At 35.1% G+C, this 26180-nt stretch overlaps 2 protein-coding genes across 2 annotated transcripts; one reads left to right on the top strand and one right to left on the bottom strand.

Annotated features, from left to right (window-relative positions):
- The first annotated feature begins 176 nt into the window (after positions 1-176).
- Positions 177-3030, top strand: LOC139970620 (retinal homeobox protein Rx-B-like). The gene is made up of 3 exons (XM_071976466.1): positions 177-454; positions 1603-1865; positions 2739-3030. The coding sequence occupies exons 1-3, from the start codon at positions 328-330 to the stop codon at positions 2991-2993; spliced, it is 645 nt and encodes a 214-aa protein (XP_071832567.1). The 5' UTR covers positions 177-327; the 3' UTR covers positions 2994-3030.
- A 4574-nt stretch (positions 3031-7604) lies between these two features.
- On the bottom strand, positions 7605-17563 carry LOC139971309 (uncharacterized). The gene is made up of 3 exons (XM_071977650.1): positions 16913-17563; positions 11801-12003; positions 7605-10554 (listed from the first exon to the last, which is right to left on the bottom strand). Exons 1-3 carry the CDS (start codon positions 17157-17159, stop codon positions 10219-10221), a joined length of 786 nt encoding a protein of 261 aa, XP_071833751.1. The 5' UTR covers positions 17160-17563; the 3' UTR covers positions 7605-10218.
- Between the last annotated feature and the right edge of the window lie 8617 nt (positions 17564-26180).

The raw sequence follows: 26180 nt of genomic DNA, 5'->3' as shown, positions 1-26180 counted from the left end.
CAATAAATTGCGGGAAAGAAAATCACAGTTGTTTCAATATTACAAATTTTCAAGGAGATGTCGAAGTGTGTAATTAAAAGCCTATTGTTACATTTTTTTTCATCTACGACATACTTGTTTTTCTTTTGTGATCTAAACATAATGGTCCTCAATGAAGGTGATACGATGTACGAAGTTGGATATTTGTATGCACCCAATCACGTGAGCAAAAAAGACACCCACACAAAATGGATATAAAGCTACAGCTTTGGTGGAGATGGTGCCATACAGCAGAAGAGATGATAACTAATATTGTTTTTTAAGACCTTAAAAAACTTATAGTTTGTAATGGAGATATCAAATTCATTAATGTTTAGTTCTTCCTTGCTGAATGATAATGCTAAGTGTTCAGAACGGATGCCATTTGCCTGGAAGGACCACCATCTTGTACAACCACAACAACCTCACACAACAGGTATGTCATTCTAATTTAGAGATTACATTTTATGGTCTTTAGCCTATTGGATGAAATTAAGGGCAAGGGCGTAGGAACCGGGGGGCTGGGGGAGCGCCAGCCCCCCAGTGAAAAATGTGGAGGGGCGGAGTATCATTCCGCCACCCCCCGCTTCGCAAGTCAGAAAACCCCTTTTTCATTTCCAAATGAGAAAAAAATCTCATTTGGAGCACCAAATTGCATCTAAGTCCAGGTGAAAATGCAAAATTATATACAAAATGGATCTGGTGGGTGGAAGTGTGCTATATTGCACTAAATTGCATCTGGGGCCACCTGGAAATGCAAAAAAAATCAAAAGGGGAGGGGGAGACCCCCTCCCCTTAGACCCCTCCCCCAGGCCGGCCATCAGTCTTCAGCCCCCCCACTCAAAAGTAATTTCATACGCCACTGAGTAAGGGTATAACATACAAAGGTTTATACTACAAAACCTTTATCACGGTGTGGTCTTAAAAGTACAAGCATGTCTATGAATTGAGTGTGGGCCGGGGGGGGGGGTAGTGCACCCTTTTCGCTGACATGGTTATCTATTGGTGACTACACACAACCCCCTTTATACGTAATGCAGTATAAATATTTTCAGATGGAGGGATTGTAGTGTGTATGGGAGTGAGATGGGCTCACTTTCTACCAAGTAATATCATGGTCTAAACTCATTGTATGATTTTCGTTCGAAATTCCATAAAAATAAGTTGATTTTGTTCTCTATATTATTACTTTCTCTTCATCAAAACTTATGAATTATGATTCTATTACGTAAGGTGGGTTGGTGGGGGGATGCGTAAAAGACCATGTCAATTACTTTGCACAAGTTGTTCAACTATCAGCTAGTTTATACTCAATTTTATTATGTTTTACAACTAACGAGTTCCATTCAGCAACAATTTCTTCATAAAAAATTACTTTTTTTCTATCGTTTCTATAGATCTATATATTTATTTATCTACTCGTTCGTTCGTTTCCCTTTTGATTTTCGTTCATTCATTCATTCTGACACACAGCTACTGTATTTTACACCTTTGGTAAGAAAAGTGGAACCTCTAACGTCGCCTACATACGCACACTATTTTGCTTTCATTTACAAGTTACTTCTTCATTCCTTTATATTCAAGTTGGCGATAAAAGTCAATATAGCGGCGACACCAATAGAAGGCAGCAGCATGTAGAAACGGTCATGGACAACGGAATCCCGGTTGCGGAGGAGAACAAGTTACTTCAAGTGAAGCAGAAAAGAGCCCGAAGAAGACGACGAACTTCTTTTTCAGTGGGACAACTTGTAACACTAGAGAAGGTATTCAAACGCTCACCTTATCCGGGAATACAAGAACGAGAAGAACTTTCGTTGGATTTAGGGATCCCAGAATCCCGAATACAGGTACGTGTCATCAAATACAAAGAGGTACCCCTACCACCTGTGCTCCCACCTCTGTTTTCCCCCCTCCCACCCCTCTCTCTCTCTTATAAAATAGGTGAAATCTCTCATAATTTGGAAGTTGATTCTCGGAAAGAAAAGCTTCCTTGGATTAACAATTTCAGCCAAAAACTAAACACAATGTATACGTCACACAATGACGTCACACAGGGACGTTACTTGCATCATGTCGGGGAAATAGGAGGGTCGATGTTCGTTGTTGATGGTGCGGGTGGTGGGGCTTAGATCTATGTTATGGGGGCATACTGTACATGTACATACTATTGAGCAATAACAGACAGTAACTTTATATTTATTGTAAGTGTTCCAAATCTACAGTCACTGTTAATGAAAATGACCTTAAGGCCAATGCAAACGTACTACGTAAATGCGTCAAATTTGTAGATAAATGTTAATCAATAAGTCTTTGTGGCTCTGTTTACCTGAAAATAAAACTACATATTTTATTCGAGTTGAAGTTGTATTTTTAACTTCAAGTCTTCACTGCTTGTAAATCGGGGCGGATCCATGATTTTTAAAGGGGAGGGACGTGGCCTTGAGGTCGTTGAAACCGACTCCTATGTACAGGATCTGTGGTCCTTCACCAGAAGAAAAACCCATAACATTTTAGACGTCCAGTGGTGCCGATTCTCAGGCATATTTACTTAGACTATATAAGTTAGTATCAGCGCAAGGTTTCTTCGGAATCTACATGTGAGGTTGCCCCCCCCCCCCCACCTTGTATCAGCGTCTGTTCGAACCCGAACTTCTGCTTTGTTTGGTAACTCCTCGGTAATTTGAATCTTCGTGCATTTCTAATGTTTTCCTCTTCAACAGGTTTGGTTTCAAAATCGGAGAGCTCGTCACAGAAAGAGAGATAGACTGACATCATCTGAACTACACATGAACCAAACTTGTACCAATAACTGGTGTGCATCAGGAATCAGTACCACGCATGTGGACCCGATGATACCACTGAATCCACCTAATGTACCACAGAGGTGGATTCCAGCCCACCCGGAGTACAACTATCGACACAATCTCCCCTGCACCGAAGGAGGACCTTATCATGACGGAGGACAACACTTTTGATGTATGTGACGTAAATATGACGTAAATGTGCAATTTGAACAATGGTATATTTTGGCGATATATATATATATATATATATATATATATATATATATATATATATATATATATATATTCATATATGACGTTAATTGTTGCGAAATAACTTAATTTATTTATATGTTGAATGTACAATGTAATAGATCAATTATACATATATTTAGTGTTAGTGTTTTGTTACTAACATATACTGAGATATTAAGTCTCATGTAAAACTCTGATTTACCTAAATTGTAAATAAGACTGAATGAAACTAAATTTGCATGGATGCCATCAGTTTTGTGTGCAATGTAAGGAGGTGACAAAGAGAGAGACGAAGGTAGGATATGAACAAGAAAGCTAAACATTTATAAATTCCTATCAGTAAACCTTTCGGTCGGAACAAGAACACCAAAGTCATAGTATCTCAGACACTTTTCATACAGTGATCATCAAATGCGTCAAATTTCGAACTTTTCTTTTCATTAACTTAATGCAATGCTGCCAATAATTATGCTTCTACTTATCTACATTTTGGTATTGAATAATACCAGAAAGAACTACACTGCACTACTTTCTGTTTAAATAAATAATAAATATACATGGCTTAATTATAAATAGTTTTATTTTTTTTTTCGTTTATAACGGAATGGAGCAGAATCGGTCATGCACTGACCACCAAGTTTAAGAATACTTGACCCGCCTGTCTTAAAGCACTGAAGTATAGATCAGTGTGGTGTGCATTAGCATCGATTTTATCTCACACGGCTATGGAGAGATTTCTATATACTAAGTTACTTAGTTGTTCACCTTTTTGTACGTTTATAAACATAGTATTCTTGTTGCATACAATTAATTTAACAATAACATTATATATATATATATATATACATATATATATATATATATATATATATATATATATATATATATAAATATATATATAAATATATATATATAAATATATATATATATATATATATAAATATATATATATATATATATATATAAATATATATATATATATATATATATATATATATATATATATATATATATATATATATATATATATAAATATATATATATATATAAATGCTAGCCTTCTAGCAAGTTGTCTGACTGGTCACAGACATTTACGAATAGAAACTTGTCATAAACAAGTTACTCTCGACATAGCTTACATACGTAATCTGCAAACGGCATTCTTTGACCATTTATAACCTCTATTGTTCGATTTCAACATCTCTTGTCCCGATAGGTTTACCCAATTGGAAAAACATGGCGATCCTTTAGTACTATACTTGAGTAGGATTCTCTAATCTCTGGGTTGTTCTTCAAGATATTGTCAAAAGTTCTTGATAAGATAAAAGAGAAAAGTGAACAAAACTATTTGAAGCTATTTACCCTTCTGTTCGAATCCTTTCAATACGTTCAGAGGCAGATTAACAAATAACTTCATGACGGTTAGTTTTAGTACACGTCAGAAGATGATGAAGCCTATGCATGGATTCCACGGTGTAAGTATCTAGAAGAGATACTTAAATTTCGCCTCAGGACTTGACTGTATACATATAGCCTATGAATGCTCTGTGTATTCGTTGGTGGTCCGACATGAGATTCTAAGTACACAGCGCCCTCTTTATTCAATTCCATTGTTATCGTCAATTGTTCATTTCGGATGGGATGAAACTGGTGGCCAGTTTCCGAGTTTCTAATTTGATAGCTTTTAGGATTAAGGAACAAACGTCTTGAGATTCTGAAGGAGCCTTAATAGTATCTAAGGATTTTAGCAGGCCTCTTCAGGGAGATGGTAAAAGGGAACGAATAAACACCATTTTCAGAGCGAAAACAAGGTATTATCTTGAAACCAGGTGTGTTATTCTGTTGCCTAGATCTCTGCAGAGGGATTGTTGTTCACCAGATTTGCAGTGTAAATCGCATAATGTAGCACGCTTCACGAATAATTTGGTTTATGGTATGGCAACAGGAGAGTGACTAGTCAGAAAACTTGACGCAATACTTCGCAATACTTCCCTAACGTGTATGGTATTGTCAGCATTTCTTATGTTGTGAAAACCTGAAACATGAAGGCTGAGTAGAATATATTTGCCGACTTAGCTTGTTCATTATCGTATTTTGTTATTTAGTAAGAAATTTCACGAACATCAGAATGTCATTTATATAACTATTATAACGCTTAAAAGTGATAAACTTCATATGGATGTTTGCTAAACATATGACCTAGCAGCAACCTCGTAAGTGTACCTGGACATTACGGTACATCCGTACTTAGACATACGTATGGTACCGATATATATATATATATATATATATAAATGAAAATCGTAATGAGTTGGGAATATATATATATTCAAATCTGATCGGCCGACTCCCTCTAATTTGACATTGGTTGGAACACTGACATAAAAAGTAAATGGGCGGATGGAACCTATATACTGACACATTGACTCGACACCAGGTGCGAAAATTTTGAGGTGCTGAAGTATCGAATTTGTAGCTAGTTTTGTCCGATCCGGCAAATGCCCCAATTGTTTCAATGCCCCAGGTTGGGGGCCGACTGCGTCGTTATAACAATTTATGCCCCAGTTTGCCCTGCACGTATATGAAGAGTTAGCTATTGTTAATCGTCTTTTCCATCTTAGTAGTAGTAGTAAGTTGAGTCTCGTCTATCCGACATGCTGCAGTGATTAACCTCCGCCACGTATCACGATCTTGTCCATCTTATAATGGCTTGAAAATTGAGATCGAAAAAGTTCGTCGGAGAAGATTTAATGGACCCAAATAAGTTGGTAATTTTGTAGCCTAATATGAACTTTCAAATACTTTCAAATATAAATAACGGCGGAGTGTATAGCCTAGTGGTTAACGCCGGCGTCTCCCAGTCATGAGATCCCCGGTTCGATTCCCCGCCGACAGCAATGTGTGTCGTCTGGCAAGGGTGTTGTTCAATAACAACTTCCCGACATGGACGTTAAATGGATGTGTGCCGAGAGATTGGCTTCGGTCAGCTTGCGAGTCTATAAGCCTCCATGGCTTCTTTCGCGAGTTCCTGCTTGCGGGAAGATCACATATACATACATACATACATACATATCAATAAACCATACTCAGGTCTATTTTATCAGTTAACACACAGGGTATGTGATGCTATTCAAGGTGTACTATAGTACAATTTAATTTATCTCCGTATATCCCTAAAGAGGGAACAGGTTATATTTATCAAACTCTAATGAATAAATGATTTCTTTCTTCCATTAGCTCTCTAACAAAACTACACACGGCTAGCAGCATGCATTTGATGTCGAGAAAGTCAAGATACTAGTTTTAAATTAAGCTTCAAAGAAATCTTTTCTCTTTGTTTTTAATGAGTTCTTTGTCAGTTTTAAGTATACCTCTTATGCTCTTAGCGGTAGTACTTATTGTATTTCAGTCACACTTAGTAAGATGATCAACACATAAACTGGTAACACCAGTTATAGGTTTAATTAACTTTTACGGTTTAGGTCGCTATACTTGAACGTAGCTTTAATCCCTCTTCAACGGTGTGCTCTTAGACCAAGAAGCTTTTAGAGCGATCAAAAGAAATCTTGACAGACGACAAGATCACAATAATTCCGTTGTACCAATCTTTTTAATTAGTTAGTCTGCAGCAGTTTTGAGACAATTAGAGGTACTTTGACGTAACATATCGCAAAGTATACCTTAAATATATAGTTTTTGTGGACGAATTAAAGGAGCTTAAATGTGGCCGGTTGTCTCATTACTGAGAGAGATTACGGATGTAGTCGATTTTGTTGGGGGAGAGTATAGGTGACAGGGAGGAAGGGGAGAAGGGTGACTCGGGTTTATAATCTCAGACATGAGGTTGCGTTGCAAGGCATGAAGCTTTAGCACCTATATATGCACTTTGAGGAAAACATTTCTTAGGTTAGGTTTCACACATGACCTTCTCCGTAACGGCTAGAAATATCAGTTAAATAGAGCTTAAAAAGTTTCCGCTCTTGGCTATTCTGATTCACTGCCGTAGCTTCAATTATTGTTTAAAAGAATATGTGCATATAGCATCCAACTACTATAGCGTAATTATTAAGATATGCATGAATTAGTTCCTGTATTTTATAGGTTGACGTCATGACTGCTTTAAACATTGCACTGGACTTTCCGGAAGACGCTCGTTATACATTTCCATGAAGGAACTTCATGTGGTATGATGATTTTACGGAGAGCAGTTTCAAAGTGCGACGAGTGAAGGTCATTTAGAGGTCCACACAAATCTCCATATCAATTGTCCTGCTCCCATCCTAAATTTCGCTACTTTAGCAGACAGTATAGGGTATCAAATAATTTGAGTCTGAAATACTAAATTCCAAAAATGGATCCATAACTGATCGGGTGATTGCTGCGGGTTTTTTGACCCATTAATACGGATGATTTATCTCACTAAAATTTTCACACGGACCTAACTTTGTACTGAGCTAACTTAGCCTATATCATACAATAATGTAGACTGAAACACAAGTAAGTTATTTCAAGCACGATAAGAAAAAAAAAATGACATAAAACTTATCATTGGTATTGACATTATAATTTTTTTTTTCATTTCGTTCACATCATGTAAGAAATATTATACAAAGTATAAAGGAAGCAACATAAATTTGTTTTTTGCAATAAATTTCAAATCAAAATACCAAAACTTCTTAAAAAAGGATTTGTTTCTTTCATAACGAATAATTTCAAAACAAAAATACTTTTTCAAAAACTTCCTCTTAGGAATTTATAACGTTTAGCAATGTATTACACGTAAACAGATAGCACGTCAATAATGTGTGTAAACCGCTCAAAGTATATTAAGGTGAAAATAAGAAGTTACACCACAGCAGCATTTGTGATGCAAAACTGTTCAATCCAACAGCCCATGTGCGGTTAAGCGACTAGGCCCATACGATTAGGCGAATGACATGAACAATATACCAGCGCAGTGTGATGTCAGTTCGTAAATTTATATAAATGTCAAACGTGTCCTTATGGTTTCACAAAGTACTGATCATAAAACTGGTCAAAGGTACAGTAAATATCATCCATACGTCTGACGAAAAACGTTGTGGCTTAGTTGATCTTACATAAATCACAAAATTGGAATGTTTAGGGCTGAATTATCGAAAGTTATGAAAGATGTTGCCAAGGTCAGGTTAAATACCCACAAATGTATTGATCTGTATTTTGAATCTATTTAGATGAAGAAATTAAAGTTTTGATAATTTGATTGATACTTAAGGTGATTTATTTAGGGACTTGGTCAAATAAAAGAAAAACTGAGAAAAGAAATTCAATATCTCTAGATTGAGAGTCTAAGTGTCGACTTTACAAGCCGATTAATCCAGAAATTTCGATTTTTGTCATTTCGACTTTTAACTCCAAATTGCGAACTTGTTACGATTTAATCTCGTAAAACGTTGAGAATTAGAGAAAAAATTTCAAGATTTGAAGTAGAAAGTTCGTCGGAATTTTGACTTTAAGAGTGGAAATGTATTTTTCCATGTTTTTTACGTGCCCCTAATTATCCACCGTACACATTAAATTGCTCTAAAATAAAGAAATAATAAAAAATAATAAAATAATAATAATATTGCACTGTTGAAATGAACTCTCAGAAACTTAAATGTGTATATAACGTAACTGAATGTAATAAACGTTACGTAAAAGAAAAACTATAGAACAGCATCTGAACTGCATTATAAATAATCTGATTACTTAACAACGAAATAGCAGTCACTGGTTCTTATAACGAAATACTTAGCAACCCACCATGTATACTGCTGTGAGAAACTCATATCGTTCAAAGATTTAAATGGTGTGGTTACATACGCATTAAGTTACACATAGTCCCGTCCTATAACTGAGATTAGACATGGTATGCGATACTTCAATGAACGAGACTGTATGGTACCACCCTGATAACATGGCTATTGAGAATGACCATAAACTAACGGTAAAGGACTAACCAAATTTCGTATTGAGTTGATTATTACGTCATCCTATTCCACAAAGATCCAGTTCTTTGTATATGCTATGTTAGGTGGCCTGTGATTATTTCTCGATATAATCAACTTTTAATGCTACAAATTAGACCTATACAGTATGATTATGTATATTACGTGTAGTAGATGTACCACTGTAGCCTACCGTGCTATATAAGTTACCACTATTCAGAGAGTATTTTTCATAGAGAGTACTAAGATATAAGCTCAAAGCTGGGGTTCACTTATGTTCATCATCATCATCATACCAACTTCATATTTATTCAAGTAACAATATTCCGTACAGACATTGCATTGTTTTCAGATTCATGATTTGCATTCATGCAAATGATTTAAAAATTCATATGTTTTCTACATATTTCGACACAGAAAACTATTACTGCATCCTTTCACATCTTTTCTTTGAACTACGTTAAAGCACTTTTTATTAAAACTGTTTTTCCTTACTTGAGAATATTTATAAATATTCGTATCGTTTGGTTTTAGTTATTTGGTGAAATTATTTGAACAATCATCCTAGCTTTTCTCAGCAATCACTGTACAACCTTTAAAGGTCATTTGTATTCACCCGGAATTTATACAAAAATAAAAATGCTACAAGTTCCATCTCTATATATCTTTTCTCGAGGTTTTCGTTCTCCGGATTATGTCTATAAATATCGAAGACGGTAATTTTTGACTGATAAGTGAAGTACCTTACTATGCTAGACGGAAATATTCCGTATATGTGGCAGTAGACCATTGTGTAAACTTTTTGATCATTGGTGACCGGTTCAAATTTTTCCACTTTATATGCGAGAGAGGTGAAGAAGGTCATTATTGAAACACACACAGTAATGTGGGGTTCCTCTCTTGTATCAAAAATATTGTCGCGACCATTCTACATTTAAGATTGAACTTTAGATTAGATTACTTTTATTTGAAAAAGGTAACTGTCCACTTGAACCGACCCAAATCGACCAAATACATTTAAGCCTGCATGTGCGCTATAGATATTGACCACACCAAAGCTCATGAACATGTTTCATAGGCTAATGGCTTCTAAGCAGCATCGAGTTTATTCTATATCATGTTTTCCTGCTGCTTTTATATGGAATGCTTATGCTAATGTTTGTTTCCTGATTATAAGAAGAGCCAATTCTATCCTACGACTCGTCTTCCGAACCGCTATCAGATGAACAAGATGACAAAGCATCATCTGTATGATTGTCCTGTAAACTGGAGCTAACTTCAACCCGGTCGTGTTTAATATGTTCTAATGTTTTCGCTATGCTGAAATCTGTTAAACGAGTTGCTTTTCTAAGAGGTTTCTGTGATGGGACTTCTTCGACCGGGCAATCTTTCTCAGCGGCCTTTTCTTCTCGATCTCTCATCGCTCGATCTGCCGAAGCTGCTGCGGCGGCCGCAGCCGCGCGTTTCGTTGCTTCTTGTTGTTCACGTTTTTGTTTCCTCCATTTGGCTCGCCGATTTTTAAACCAAACCTGGAACGATAAAAAAGAATAAAGTCATATTAATTAGTTCTGATGAGAAGCTTAAAATGATGTCCATAATAACTTTATATAAATATATATATATATATATATTTATATATATATTTATATAAATATATATAAAAATATATATAAATATATAAAAATAAATATATATATATATATATATACATTTACATGTGTGTGTATATTTATATATGTATATATGTAAACATATCCATGGTAACACTACAACCTTGGTAGTTTTCCATTTAGCCATAAATAAAGATGAGTGACTAGGCCTCGGTTTTTAATCCTTTAATATCTTAAGCTCTAAAAGATTTCGGGGCAAGCTAGAGTGGCAAGTCAGTCGCTTGCACAAATTGTTGAACAAGATGAATAGAAAGCTAGAGATGACGGCTGAATGTTCAAACACTAGGCAGGTTTCCCTATTTTCGCAACGATTTGCGCCTTTTGAATATAATTCTTTAAACACCGGGAATTTATGAGGATTCTTCGAACAAATATATGTCCCATTAAAGAAAAGAATCGGAGGGTTATACCAACCCAAGTAGATTGGGGATTGCTTCAGGTCTTCAACTAGTAAACAACTTTAATACCTGAATAAATGTTGCCCGCTCGTTAGTCGGAGAAATTGGTTACGATTAAATTGTATGTTTAAAGAGATGTCCTCGGCTATAGCTAACCTGAAATTACAGTACAAGTGAAGCCAGATTAGTCAAGTATGTTAATTTGTTCAGTTTAGATTACCAATTGAAAAGCTTAGGGAAATAGAGAATTGTTTATCGAAATACGATCCACGATTCGTTTCAACGTATGACTCTTGTTACTCAGTGTCAGTACTGATATGTAATAATTCTTAGATCGTAGCTTTGTTATTGTGATTTATTAAAAGTTATTTTAGCAATGTTGGTACAAACTTATATTGATAATAAAATCAAACCAAGGGCGATAATATAAATTTTAGTTTTATTGTTTGAATTCTACTTCTCTCGAAAAATCAATCTAATCAACAGTACAATTATGAGTTTTGTTGTCCGCAAACGTAACGTGTGTTACTTTAGTAACCCGGTCCAAAGACTTAAAACGTCGCGGATGCAATTTATTACATCTGTTTTGTTTCAAATAGATGACATCACCATTTCTTTCAGTGAATACCATATATGGGTAAAATATTACAATATTATTTTATGAAACTCATCCGATTGCTTTAAAATTTGTCATATTGATATTTTACCTCAACTCGTTCTTCTTTAAGATCAACCTTTAAAGCAAGTTCTTCTCTGAGCATCACATCCGGGTAATGTGTCTTCTCAAAAGTCGCCTCCAGTTGCTCCAACTGCTCCTCGGTGAAGATTGTCCTGTGACGTCGCTTTCTCTTCTGATTGCGGCCCATCATCAGGTCTGCAGGTTGGTAACCATGATAAGCATGGTACGCAGCTGAAATATATCAGAAATAACATCTTGAAATAAAAACAATATTTTAAAATATACTAAAAAGACTACCAACTACCCGAGAATGTGTCTATAAAGAGACATTGATTTGTTTTCACGAACAGTTCAAAATAAATACCCAAATTATCACATTGACGGTGCATAATATCTACTCAGTGAAGCTATCAGCTTATGTTGGCTACCAATCACATTTGCTAACGTTAATACTCAGTACCTAAAAAAAAGAAATCTATTTGGTAATTTATATGAGAATAAATTCCCAGTCAATTTCCCATTGATTATTTACTTGAATAAGAAAGAGCATGTCAAACACGAATAAATAATTGATAATCCTAATGGACCATAATCCGTGCTAAGATATATGTATTTACCACGTTTTGTGACATATTTGTTAAATTAGTTAAATTATTTCCATACTGTACTGTGTTGAATGGATACGTTAATTTTGTCACTACCCTTTTATTTTTTTAAAAGTACTTTTTGTTTTCTAAAGTAACAAGCATGGGGCAACACCAAGAGTTTTGTAATAAAAAGAAACGAAAAGCCCTCTTCAATGTGGATGGGGGGTTGGGGGGGCGAGAGTGTAGGTCATTGGTTAACAGTTAAATCTGTAATTGCTCTGTAAGTGTCTCTAAGAGATATAAATACTTCCTGCAGTGAAATGGATTTTTTCGTCTTTTTATCAACTCTGTTTTTTCATGAAGTATAAAGGTTGTCTTTGTGTGGCATTCTCTGGTTTAAGTGTTATCACTTAGGTTTATCTACTTCAGAAAAAAAAGTTTATCCATTCCTCTCAACGTTTGTTAGGATAGAGGCAACGTCTGTAGAGATTAAGTTTCTTTTTTCAATATATACGTTCAAAGGTGGCATTCTCTCTCTTTTCAAAACAATTTGTTAGAAGATCGTCCGTTTTTTCGGCCTGCGGGGACTTCATCAGAAGCAACGATTGTTATTTAAACCGAGAAACCTCAAAGATTGTATCAAACGTCCTTTTCGCCAAATCTTTAAAACTGACTCTAGGGGTGAAGCTGACATATTGAAAAGAGTTTAGATGATTAAAACGACTGGTTAAGTGGTCTCGCTAATACCCCCGATTGCTCACACCGCACAGAACATTTTATACAGGACAAGTGAAACGGTTCCTTTAGAGAAGGACCTATTACAATGGACTTTGGGTTCACGACCACAGCCCACGATCCCTGGTCCCATTGTTGATTCTTTTGTGTCTGTTTAATGGTATCTGGGTCTCTTGTGGTGAGTTTCCAAAAGCTCTCCACTTAGGAGATACAGTAAATACGTTCATCTTCTTTATACTTGATTGTTAGATTGAGTAAGTAGATTGTTAAAAAGTTTGTGAAAAAGATTCAAAAACTATTTCTCATGATGAGGGATAATTGCTTTCGCTTGTTCTCCTATCAAGGTTTCCTTTGAAGATTTTAGTCCAGATCATCTATACCCTTGTGAAGAGTTTTCAATAAATCGAAGTTTAGAGACTAGTTAGTGAGATGTGAGATGGAGTACTTGGTAATCTGCTTTCCTTCCAACTTCAAAATACTTTCTTTTTTTTAAAGATTGGGGTACGTTTAGCCTAATAACGTAAATTAATGAATAATTATGATGTTTGTCTCACCGATATATTTATTGTAGAAAAGAAATTTCTAGTAGATTTTCTACCTATGTCATATATGGCCTATTATCAATACTGATTGGGATGTTTTTATGATTTATTTATTTATATGTTTAGTGTTTTTTTTTAGCACGGAGCACAGCTTATGAACTACGATATGGATAATGTTCATTTATCATAAATTGCTGTTTTTCGTTTCCAAGAATGATTGTAATCGCGAATTCATAATTCAGACGTAAGCGAGATATTTTTTTTAAGAACCGTATTTCATTAAATTTCGTTACTATAGGTGTAGACTGAACCCGACTCAATCTTAAAACAGAATAGCAGTTTGGAAGGAAAGAAGAATTTTACAGCAATATAAGTTAATATTGAAAACCTCTACGAAAAATTGATGTAACATTATTTAATAAGGGAAAAGTTTACTGTATTGGTGTCAATAATGTAGATTGAAAGGGAGTGAACAACCTATACGCAACATAGACAAAAGAAAATATAGTTGAAGAACATCAATTTTACCCGGTTTAGTGACTTAAATTTAACTGTTGCGAACCTGGCGGCCGTGAAGTAAGAGTATTAGCATTGCAAGTTAAACGGTGTCACAATTTTTTAACGTCGACATTTGTAATCTTTTGCGAAAGAGAGTAGTAACAAATTTAATGGAACAATCATATCTCCCCTTCTTAGGAACACACGCTTCAGTCTTAGCTTCATAATAAGTAATGGTCCTTTTCCCCCAGCCCATCATCGCCCATCCACCATGCACTATCCCACAAACAAGCCGATTAATTCGTATGGGTTCTTTTACACAAACTCAGAATACTTTTGACTTTAACCCTGCACAATCTTAGATTCACTTTATCATTACATCGGCTCGACAAGTGATGAAAAGGGTTAGTAACTAAGGAATAAGAAACTTGTGTTTGATTCAGTAATTGCGAAGTGAGATTACAAGCTAATTGTCATGAAATGATCATTAGTCTTAACAATAGTTCTCACCAACCCCTACTGATACACGACAGGTGTGTATCAATACAAACTCATCAGGTAGAATAGAACTCAAGCGTTACATCGATAAGAATTACACTTCGGTTATAATTGATGGTACTCTACGTTAATAGGGTTTATCCTCAGGTTTTCTATAACGTTCGATAAACCACAACTTCATGTATAAGTGATCTCTATACTCTATACTAATCGTTAGGGTTAATGTTCTTAACTTTTAATCCTCAAAAGAGACAATCAAAACTAAGTGAAAGCTAATGGTTTCGAGGAGTCAGTAAGAAAGAACTGGCTTGCTCAATTTGTGACTTTAGGTGAATGTTGTGTACAATTTATGTTCTAATTCGAATCTATGGTTAACATGCAAATAAATATCAATAAAAGAGCATTGAACTCTCCGTCGTCTTAACAAATCTAGCAATTTGAACTGAAATTGTAATCCCCGTGTAGCATAACTTTTAAATGTAAAAAAGGAAAAAACACGGGTCATAGAATTCTATATCAATTTCATTTTAGTAAAATAATGTTTGTAATCAGAAAGGGAAAAAGGGGGGGGGGGGTAAAGCAGAATTCCTTGATAACTTTGTTAACGGAACTCAAACTTATTTGCAATCATCCACGTGAATTTCTCTTAGCCTAATACAGCAGGGGTATAATAAAAATTAGCACATAGAACACGTGAATTGTATAATAAGACTCAAATCATAGAAAATATTGTAATATAACTTTTTGTAAGAAGCGAATGTTCATTCAGGTTACAAGTGACCTATGGTATCTTAATAAATCAACCTCATAAAAATTGCTAACATTTCTACCACATTCTTTGGACAACAGCAAACGCATATGATACACTTAAGTGCGGTTGCAAAACGTATGATTTATCTAGTCATCGAATCCCTTAAATGACATTTCCGTGCGAATATTTTCCTTTTTTCCAAAGAAAAACATCAACTATAGTGTTTTTTTCTGAATTTAAGAAAACAATTATAAACTAATGAATTGATTATTTCATGCATATTAAGATTTGAATATATTCACAACATCACGACAAAATGTTCAATTTTTTTCGGTCTTCATTCAACCGTATCCATATTAAAATAGAACTTTGCAGTTTGGTAATTAGTTCAAATTACTAGGAGTCTGTAAAGAAAATTGTACAGTCCAGCATCCCATCTCTTTAATAATTTATACAAATTGCTGAATTATGCAACATTTTGAACGAAATGCTAATTAGATAGATCATAAGATCCAAGAAGAATCATTTCAACATTTGTTTTACTATTTCTCTCTGAGTAACATATATAATTAGTGTATTAGTGAAATTTCTGGTATATCTATAGATTTCGAGTTATTTTTCATGTGGTACCTTTCAGCTAATCATACCATATACTTAATTGCTTTACAATATTGATTCACTATTTACAACACAAAATGGTATTAATCAATAAGAAGAAAGTTAATTTGTCAACTCTTCTTTGATAGCAAATTTAATCAAATGATTGGATCACGAATCGAATCAAATGGAGCTTACATGGGCTTTAACTCATTCGAAGCAAGGCAAACTTGAAAACATACAACCTTATCCACTATTTATTATAATTGAAAAGGTTCTATCGAGGATTTCGAGCAAAGAGAAAATAGAAATAAGAGAGAAAATAGTATTTCATATTTTTCAGAGCTACATGGTTTTGTTAGATATGATTCGAGGTTTAATGGATTTGTATGAAGGAAGACAACAAGTTAAAATTCTCTTCCGTTTGGATGATTTTTTTTTCCCTTTCACACATCAACAGTTTCCCAAATGAGAGTTTACGATGACATAACGTGCAAAAAAATGGAAACTATTACATTCATGTGAAGGGCAAAATGTAAGACTTTAACATATTATTATTATTTTTTTTTTCATTGAAGAAACTTTTAAAGTCAAAGAAAGATGACTTTACCTTGAAAGTTTAACGTTTTCATTACAGTCCACATTTTAAGAAGTACCGGTTTATATTACTTTTCGTCCGCCAAGAAACCAAGGGACATACTTTTTCAGTTTTGTGAATAATCTTTACAGGACCTTGGTGACAAAAGTGAACAACTTATTAACCCACTTTGTTCCATATATAATAATGCAATCTACATTGCTCCTGAATTGATTGTATTCATATTGTCAGTAATACATAGGGATAAAAACATGCAGAAATATAACTCATATAACAGTATAAATAAAACATCGTTTTAATTTTGAAATGTTGGTGACGACGAGGAGAAACTTACCTAAGTGATATTCCGGAGGGAGCAAGGTGGTGAAAGTCGGGTGTGGATGGGGAAACGGAGGAAGGTAATGGTGATGTCTGCCGGTGGTACCAAGAGGTGACGAAGGAATGGATGCTCTGTTCGCGAGTATGCTATCGATGGAGAAGGAGGATGCTGCGGGCATCGTCGTCATTGAGCAGGACGAACAACACCCACTAAATAAACCAGACCCGATGCAATGATGAGGTGTCTTCTGTAACGCATGCATCCTAACAACGTAGCCAAGGTCAGGATATCCAAGAATCTTTTAACAGTTCAGACTTACGAGTCAAAGAAACAAAATTCGTTTCTTGGTTTGAAAAATAAAATGTCCGGTTATCCTGTTTTTTATCGCTATATAGTCCTTCAGCAGAAATCTACGCGCAAGTAGGATATCAACCCACAATACAAAGTTGGGTTTTACTATACATATATATCAGCGGAAACACTTGTTTAGAGTTGTGTCTCTTCCCGTTCAAGAATTCCAGGTTAAAAAGGAACTATACGACAAGGTGCTCTTAAAGTAATTGGCAGATTTGGAAGTCAAACCCTCTGTCACTTACTGGATTAGACACACATAGCTGCGATAGTTAGACAGTCATTACCGTAACGCAGGTGCAACCCACAAGCCCCGCCCTTCTGTCCCTCAAAAGAAGAAAGAAAGCGTGTGTGAATGTCACGCATGTAATGCATATTCATTGAGCAATTATTATTCTCAAGTGGTCTGTTTACACGATCTATTTAGTACAAGTAGCCTAGGCTAAATCTTACTTGTCATAATCGATGAGGAATCCGTTATGTCGATGTAGTCTTTGTGGAATAAATATCATTACCAAGAGGACATTATAAATCAACGGTATGAATACGATTGTGTATTATAAACACATATATAGAGACTGATATGATCATATTTCGTGTATAAACATAACTAGACAATACATAACTCGATGTATAACATATATAATTACGAATAACTATAACTATATACATATATATAACTGTAACTAACCTATAACTATTACTATAGCTATATGTAACTATATATATATAAAATTATATAAAGATATGTATGTATAAGTATATATATATAGTTATATGTAAATATATATATAGAGAGAGTTATATATAGTTATCTATATAGTTATATTTACACACACACACACGCACACACACACACACACACACACACACATATATATATATATATATATATATATATATATATATAAATATATAAATATATATATATATATATATTTATATATATATATATATATATATATATATATATATATATATATATATATATATATATATATATATATATATATATAGTTATAGTTATGAAGTACAGAAACTTACAAGTTACCACTATCGCAACATTGCATGTTTTACAGAGTTGAAACAGGAGATACCAAAACTATATATTCGACATAAGAAAAAGTTAAGCTAAGTCAGGTAAGTAATGAAAGTCGTTACCGACTTTTATTTCCATAAATCAAAACCGATGGGATATACATAATCATGCAAATATTTGCTGCTTTTACTAGCATGGGGTTATCAGATCAACCGTAGCAAAATGGATATTAAAGGCTTTGTTAAACGATTTTTGAGGAAGATTAAATCAAATCGAATCATAAATTATATATCAAACTGCGGCGGTCATTATTGGTTTAGTCTTTAGTCTTATGTCTCACGTCATATTATTATTGTAAGATTATGATTTATGTTCAAATCATTCCATGCTCTTGCTACAAACAGCAAGGGGTTGCCTAATATTGTATTCAGAAACATATTAAGTCTTTTTTCTTTTGTTAAGCAAGATATATTTTCCCCGTCCTACGTGGTCAATTTCGAATTCAGAGCGAAATCATATAGATATGTATATAACTTTTATATTGTTTGTATATAAGCGGATCGTTACACTGCTGTTATATATGTACATAATGCGATCAGCAAATTTCGCGAATGAGATGGAAGAAAACTAATAATTTTAGTTATTGTTGACAAAGCCGGACATTTATATATCTCCAGAGGCTCAGTAGCAAAACTTATAAAAATAAATATGTAGATATTATGTAGGCCTATATAATCAAGTCAAGTCAACGGCCTGCAACGCCCTTTTCTTCACCTTTGAACCGTTACTGCTTGTTTTTTGCTTTTATTTTATACCGAATTCATTCTTTTTTTTTGTATTCGACAGTAGGGGTAGTAGTGGAAAGGGTGGGTTGGGTAAGGGGGTAAATGTAAAACAGTGATTTGGTAAACATTTCTCAGCTTTGTGTTCAACAGATAAAGATTTAATAACTAATTAATAATAGTTAAAAACAACATTTAATATATTACTAAAAGTTAATTATGTAATAGTTACATTAATATATCAATAACGTCAATGGTAGTTTATACATTCTTATCAGGCATGTCCATTACTACATTAATAACGTATTTGAGATGATATATCAATAATGTTAGTCGGCTCCCGGCAAAGTTACTATCTGGTAGTTTCGTCAACTTCATTATCATTTACATTGATTTAAAGTATTTTGATTAGTTACGGTGATATGAAAGCTATAAGGATTCGTCTACATACGAAACGTGGCAGTATCATACAAGTACATAATTTTTATTGCAATAACCGTCATTTTTTCCCAAAATAAATAAGAAACGGAACATCATTTTGATTAGTTACATTAAAGTATGACTAAGGGTTCGTCTCAGCTCAAGAATCACATTATGAAGCCTGGGCTTTGCTGTACTACATAAGTAATCAACATTATTTGGTATGTCAGCGAAAGAAATGCATGTGTGCAAAATAAGTTAAAACTAAAATTCGCGCGAGACAGTGTATTATATTTTGTAGTATTTTCCCCCTACTTTTAGGTCTCGATGAATTCAGTAGTTTGATGTATTTCCTTACCTTTTCTCATAAAAAAAAATGAAAATATATAAACAGAAAGTAATATTGCTTGCTAAGATTTCAGAACGCAGGAAAATAGGTATGTCATTAGAAAATCCAGATCTGAATCTTGCTAGACAGCTTCAATTGAATGCAATAATAGAGCAACAATATAAGACCAAAAACAGCAAGAACATAAATAACAACAACAAATTAGCCATAAAAATACACACAATATCCTACTTTACCAAACGCCCCCATCCCCACTTCCATTCTCCCAGAATAGCTTTGTGCACTAAAAGAAAATAGCTAAATGCAAAATTCGACAGTTCGCGACTTTATTTCGTCTTTGGCGTAAATAGGTAAGAAATATTTATTTAGTTTTACATATGTTCAGTCTCGTGTCATTGACTTCAATGTTGCAAATGTGAATCGTTGAAAGATTAGAAAATAAACAAAAAGAACAAGAGTTTAATTTGCATCTAATCTCATCATCTTAAGATTATATTAAAAAAGCTCAGGTTGATCCCAAAATAAAACTACAAAATCTACTCAATCAGATTTTCCCCCATTTATTTATTATTTGTAAAACTATCACCAATGTGTATTAAATGATGAGTGATTTCGTTATACCACCCATCGCTTAATGTTATTATTCACAACCGTATATATTATGTATAGCTGGGGTTTTGACAATCATAAGATCCTCTTAAAGACTCTGCCCACTGTGAGACGGCGATCAATATACGATCTTTTCTGAATCTTTCCAAAAGCAGAGAAAAACATCCTTTATTCCCAGTCTGCCCCCTGGCAGAGATTACCTCTGTTTGAAGACTTAAGCATAGATTACACAATACCTCATTTTTATTGATAGTTTAGTTCCCTGTTTGTAACGGCTTGATCTTCAAGAGGCAGGTCCTTTTCAAGATTCTTTTGTCGCAAAGAGGGTTTAGTTAAAGAAATCACTCGTCGTGATACTAAGTGAAGCTTAATGTCTCTTCTGTAACTCAATTGTGTAATGATCAAAAACCTCATTTGCCAACAAAATGCGTTCCTTTGTCTCATGATCAGTAAGATTAGTGCTGAAGAACATCGCACTCCTATGCCAGTTATTCAAAAGTTGTCTAGAATTAATTTACTTTAAGGATTTAAGTGGAAAAAATGTCCGTTTGCTTAAATCTTTGAAAACAGGGCCAACGTACAGGTGAGAAAAGTGTTTAATTGACAACTGAAAATCTTGAATGATTGAGCATTTATCCATAGGCTTGAATTCTAGAAACAGAATGGCAAGAGGCGGCCCAGTCCATTCATGACTTAATGTAATGAATCAGCCCACCTGCAAATGGGACACTGTCCACCTACAATTATTAATTCGAGATTAAGTTACCTGCAAAGCTGCCCAGAGAAGAAGAAGAAAATGTCTAAAGTCCCGATTGAACTTGCAACCACTGACCGTTCTCACTGCGCATGGATAGCAGAAAAATGATCGACTAGAAACAGGAAACAATAGAGAAATAATATTCTGTTGAAGTGTAGTTTTTTTTTTTACAGTGTTTGTTTCCAGTTCCGATCGTGCGTGTGGATGTAGATGTATGTGTGTGTGTGGGGGGGGGGGGGGTGCAGTTGGGTGTAAACGGTAGTGTCTTATCCAAATAGGATCTGATACCCATATGGTATAACGTCACGTGCGTATAGGTTAGGTTCATATATGATATTTGGAAAATACATTCAAAACGGCAGGCGCGGCGGAACGGAAAAAATATTGGGGGGGCTAATGTGTGGAGACTATCTAAGCGGAGCGCCACCATCGGTTGGCGCGGAGCGTACAAGAAAATTTTGGGTTTTTTCAAACCCCCAGATGGCCGGAAACGGCACTTCCCGAGTGTTTTATGCTGCGAATACCTAGCCCTAAAATATGGGTCTCAAGCCTGCAATTTCTCAGATTGCACGTAAAAGTCTGTAAAAACATTGTAATTTGTATATTCGATGGTGTTTTAAGAGAGTAGCTATTACTCGAAGTGTACTCGCAAAGACGTTTTTGAGTGTAGTAAGGGCAGTGGCGGAGCTAGGGTATTGGTCAGGGGGGCAAGAATGGTCTGTAGGGGCGCTTTCGACACTATCTAAGCGGAGCGCCACCACAGGTTGGCGCGGAGCGTACAGAAATTTTTTGAGTAAAGTTACTCCCTAGATTGCAGGAAATGACCCTTTCCGGGCCTTGCTAATTTGCAGATAAACGGAGAATAAATAGGTGTCGTCGCCATTTTGTTAGAAAATTACACCAACAGAATATGACAAATGTCAATAGGTATATGAGAGCGCAATAAAATAGTCAATAATCGCGAATAAGTTAAAAGTAGTGAAAAGCTGAAAAGGGCGCCAGCAGTCCATTTGAGTCCGTCAGGAGGGGGGGGGGGGGGATCCGCCCCCTGACTGTATATATGGACGCTCGGCCACTAAGTAAGGGGATGTTGGAGAACTGGCTGAAATGAGGCAAGTCATTGGCCTAAGACGAAGTTGTGTTACGCTTACCGGTACTCACACTAACTGCTTCCACTTTTCACGGGGCGTGAAGACGCGGTTGGGGTGACAATGTGGTCTATAGCCAGGGGACGGTCCGAGGGACCAGGGTCCCCCAGCAATTACTAAAATTATTACACCTATATAGTATACGTGTGCATCGGACAGATCGACAAGTATGCATTGAAAAATGGGCAGATGCACGTTTCGGAGCCTTGGTAAATATTGGGGGGGCTTATCATGCATTTGCCCCCTCAACTTTTTCATTGGGGGGGCTGAGCCCCCCAAGGCCCCCCCCCCCCCGGTTCCGCCGCCACTGCAAAACGGACAGGACAAAGAAAAATAAATGAAGCATAATAAATTTATAAATACATAAATAAACAGACTTACAATAAGATTATTCGTTTCGTCACAAAATATATTAATATCTTTAATTTATAAATGTGTTGAATGTATGGAATACCATTGCCAATTATTAAGCCTTTCTGGAGAAAAAAAAACACGATGAAAGAGAAACCAAGATTAACATTATTTCGTGCTTCGGAAAATGACATTTATGCATATTGCCGATTATTCCTTAAGTAAAACATGATATTGGATTAGGTCTAGTTTTCATCCCATATTTAGACAGGCATCCTAATTGACCGCGGATCTGGGGGATGTGGTCCACCGATCCCATATATCTTCAGATCTGTATAATGAACATACACATTTATTTGTGTGAAAAATGAAGCATCAGACAGTTACTTATCCTATTTATGTGGTATTTATGTTTGTCGTTTACGCAAGCAATTATCCCATGTAACACTACAGAGTTGGCGTGAAGTTTGAATGAAAATGAAACTGTGGTAGTACTGTGAAGATATTATCTCCATACAGACGATGTGTGACATTATTGGACGGATGGGTCCCCACTTCCATATTACACCTTACCGGTATCAAAGTCGACTTTTGACCTTTATCGTGAAGTACAGTACTTCCCGTGAAAAATTGCGAATTTGCATTTTCAGAAGTCGAGGACACTTCTGCAATTACTGCATGAACATCTGTTCGCATTCACTTCCTGTATATATGACCTCCGAATAACTTTCGATTATAATGTGTATGTTTGTCGGGTATCCGATGCAAATGCATGCTTACAAACTCATACAAGATTCTCTGCATTTAACTATGTTTTATAGCTATCAGAATTGTTTTTGTTAAAATAGAACAAAATAAGTAGCGCTGGTTTACTTTGTAGATTTATCTTTATTTTCAAGACATACATCTAATTAAACTTGAATAGATATATAAAATGCTCTGCTAACGCAAATTTTAAATTCTCATTCTAAGCTTAATCGAGATGTTTGATATAGACACTTATATGATTCTTTTTCATATATCAACTATAAACAACGGGACAACCCGACTGGAGGATAAATTTCTCTATATTTGTCCAAGTGTTCGTAAATGTAAACACTGTATTTCATATAACAATGTTCTCATTGTTATATGAGAACATAATTAGTTCGGTAAGTTGCATGTGAAGAGCCGATGGTGTTGTATGCTGTGCTATGCTGTATTATGCAGTCCAACCAATTTTATTCATTGATGATTCTCTTAAAAAAACATAAGTTGTATTACAAGTTAATGATATGTATATGTGTTTAATGTTTTATAACATTTCAATTTTAATTCAATTTCAACTTTATTTCAACCAACAATGTTCAAAGAAATTACAGTGATGTGTTCAGACAATAGACTTAAAACATGATAGATGGTTGAGGGGATTACGCAAGGAAGCTACTAAAAGCGTGTGGAATGTGAATCCCCTTTTACAGAGAAAAAGAAAACATACTCAGGACGGGAAAGAACAATACGGTTAAACAGAATATAGGACAAAACATTTCCATTGTAATTTTCAGCCTAACACTATCCTTCAAATACGTCAGTGTAATAACTTAATCCACAACTCACATATATTTGATACGCATGTATAAAGTTAACGCAAACTACGCATTTTAAAGCTTACAAAAAATATAATGGTATAGATGGTCATTTGGTGGACTAGGAATTATTCTATATTGAGTATTTGCTTGTTTCACATTTCAGTCCTTTATATACAAAATATCTTTGCTAATGTTTGTATTGCTTCCTGTACACGGGTTTCTATTTTACCTCTTACCAAGAATGCTTAAAAGTGTTTGAAGAAAAACGAATGTTTGTCTGACAAGTCAGGTAGGTCTAATGAGTTATAAATTTGATGGACAAGTCCCACAGCTAACGAATAGATACAGATTCCACAGTCTGATCTAAAAATCTGCAAACAAAACTTATTTGAACTCCTTCGTCGTGGGAGAGAGCATTTTATTTGTTCAAAGCTAAAGGCTTTATTAACACGTCCAAAGTAAAAATGTTAGGTGTGTGACATCTCTCCTTGAAAAACAGTTCAATACAGCAAGGAAACGATTTAATATGTTCAGGGTACTTGTCAAAGTATCTGCAAATTTGTAACTCGCTTAAAGGTGCAGTGAACCTTTTCTTGCAATAGAGAGGGCGGGTGTCAATTAAGATCGGCATCCGGTGTGACATGTCAATCACTAACAGAGACTGAAGATTTCTCTACTTCGGACAAAGTGCCGATTGGTTGCAGCTTTTTTATTTCAATATGTTGTGAGTTAGTATATAGATGAGTGGCGAGTTGCCAATTTACGCCACCTGGTGGTGTCATACTAATTAATTGCGCTAAATTATTCTTTTCTTTTAAAGCTTCTTAATACCCACCCAATGTGCCACACCTCGAGTACGTAACCTCCTTTTTCGCCAATGCATTTCTAACATGCCTTAAAATCATCATTAATTCGTAATGAATTTTTATGATGCTATTATCTAATTTCTTACTTGTCAATATCCGAGCATGAAAACTAATGATGTTTACGGAATACAGGAAAACAAAAGGAGGAGAGAGAGACAGGGAGTATGAGGTTTTCGGTATATATCATCACCCACCCCCCCCCCCCTTTATTGCCTGGCGCACCATCTTGTTGCCTGAAATGGTTTGCTCCCTCTGCCATCGTTCCTACGTATATGCTATCCTAGTAATATTGGGACTATAAACACTCCCTTCAAGTTATTGCAAACTATACTGACCAATTTCTCAATACCAAAAGTGAAACTGGTCACGTGTCATGTCGCGAACAGTAAACCGAACTTCGTTCGCTAACAGCTTGGTTGCGACTTAAAAATGCAGTTTTATCAAAGAAGGTAAACATTATAAATAGTTTAGAATGTTGATGTTGCTCGTTTAGTTCATAAAAGAAAGGTAAGAACTGAAACACAACAATGGCGGATGGTTTCTTAAAGCTTTTCACAAATTTTTCAAAGTTTTTGACGTTATTTGAAAGTCACCAGAAAGGCAAAAAACATGTCATGTTTATAAAAAGTTTATTTACCTCAGAATCTTGCGTGTTCACAAAAAACGAGGCCAGCCAAATCTGGAAAGCTGTGAAATCATCGTCAAATCATGATACCCTAATGTAACATTATCTGTAATGTAGGACTGGATGTTACAAAACAGTTTACTTTATCGTGTCGGTTTGGCACAGAGTGTCAAATGATTAATTATACCTTATTATTGGCTCATGAAATGTATCCAAACGTATCACGAAAAAAACAAACGCATTAGAAAGCAAAACGTGTTGGAGAAGAGAGATTATATTTTGACATTTTGATGAACTATATGGAGCTATTTCTTATCTTTGGCCAGGGAATAGTACACACTGAGAATTTGTTAAAGACCTACAGTTAAACTGATCTAGGTCCAGGTGAGTTCTTGCTCGCATATTTCGCAAGATAACG

Source organism: Apostichopus japonicus, chromosome 8 (assembly GCF_037975245.1).
Source record: "Apostichopus japonicus isolate 1M-3 chromosome 8, ASM3797524v1, whole genome shotgun sequence".
NCBI lineage: Eukaryota > Metazoa > Echinodermata > Holothuroidea > Aspidochirotida > Stichopodidae > Apostichopus > Apostichopus japonicus.
Note: the sequence above shows the minus strand (reverse complement) of the source record. Positions and strands in the feature narration are given on the sequence as shown.

Coding starts and splice junctions, on each gene's coding strand:
- LOC139971309 (XM_071977650.1), bottom strand. CDS start 17,159: ATGCATGCGTTACAGAAGACACCTCATCATTGCATCGGGTCTGGTTTA. Junction 12,004..16,912: donor CCCTCCGGAATATCACTTAG/GTAAGTTTCTCC, acceptor GATATATTTCAG/CTGCGTACCATGCTTATCAT. Junction 10,555..11,800: donor TTAAAGAAGAACGAGTTGAG/GTAAAATATCAA, acceptor TTATCGTTCCAG/GTTTGGTTTAAAAATCGGCG.
- LOC139970620 (XM_071976466.1), top strand. CDS start 328: ATGGAGATATCAAATTCATTAATGTTTAGTTCTTCCTTGCTGAATGAT. Junction 455..1,602: donor ACAACAACCTCACACAACAG/GTATGTCATTCT, acceptor TTTATATTCAAG/TTGGCGATAAAAGTCAATAT. Junction 1,866..2,738: donor TCCCAGAATCCCGAATACAG/GTACGTGTCATC, acceptor CCTCTTCAACAG/GTTTGGTTTCAAAATCGGAG.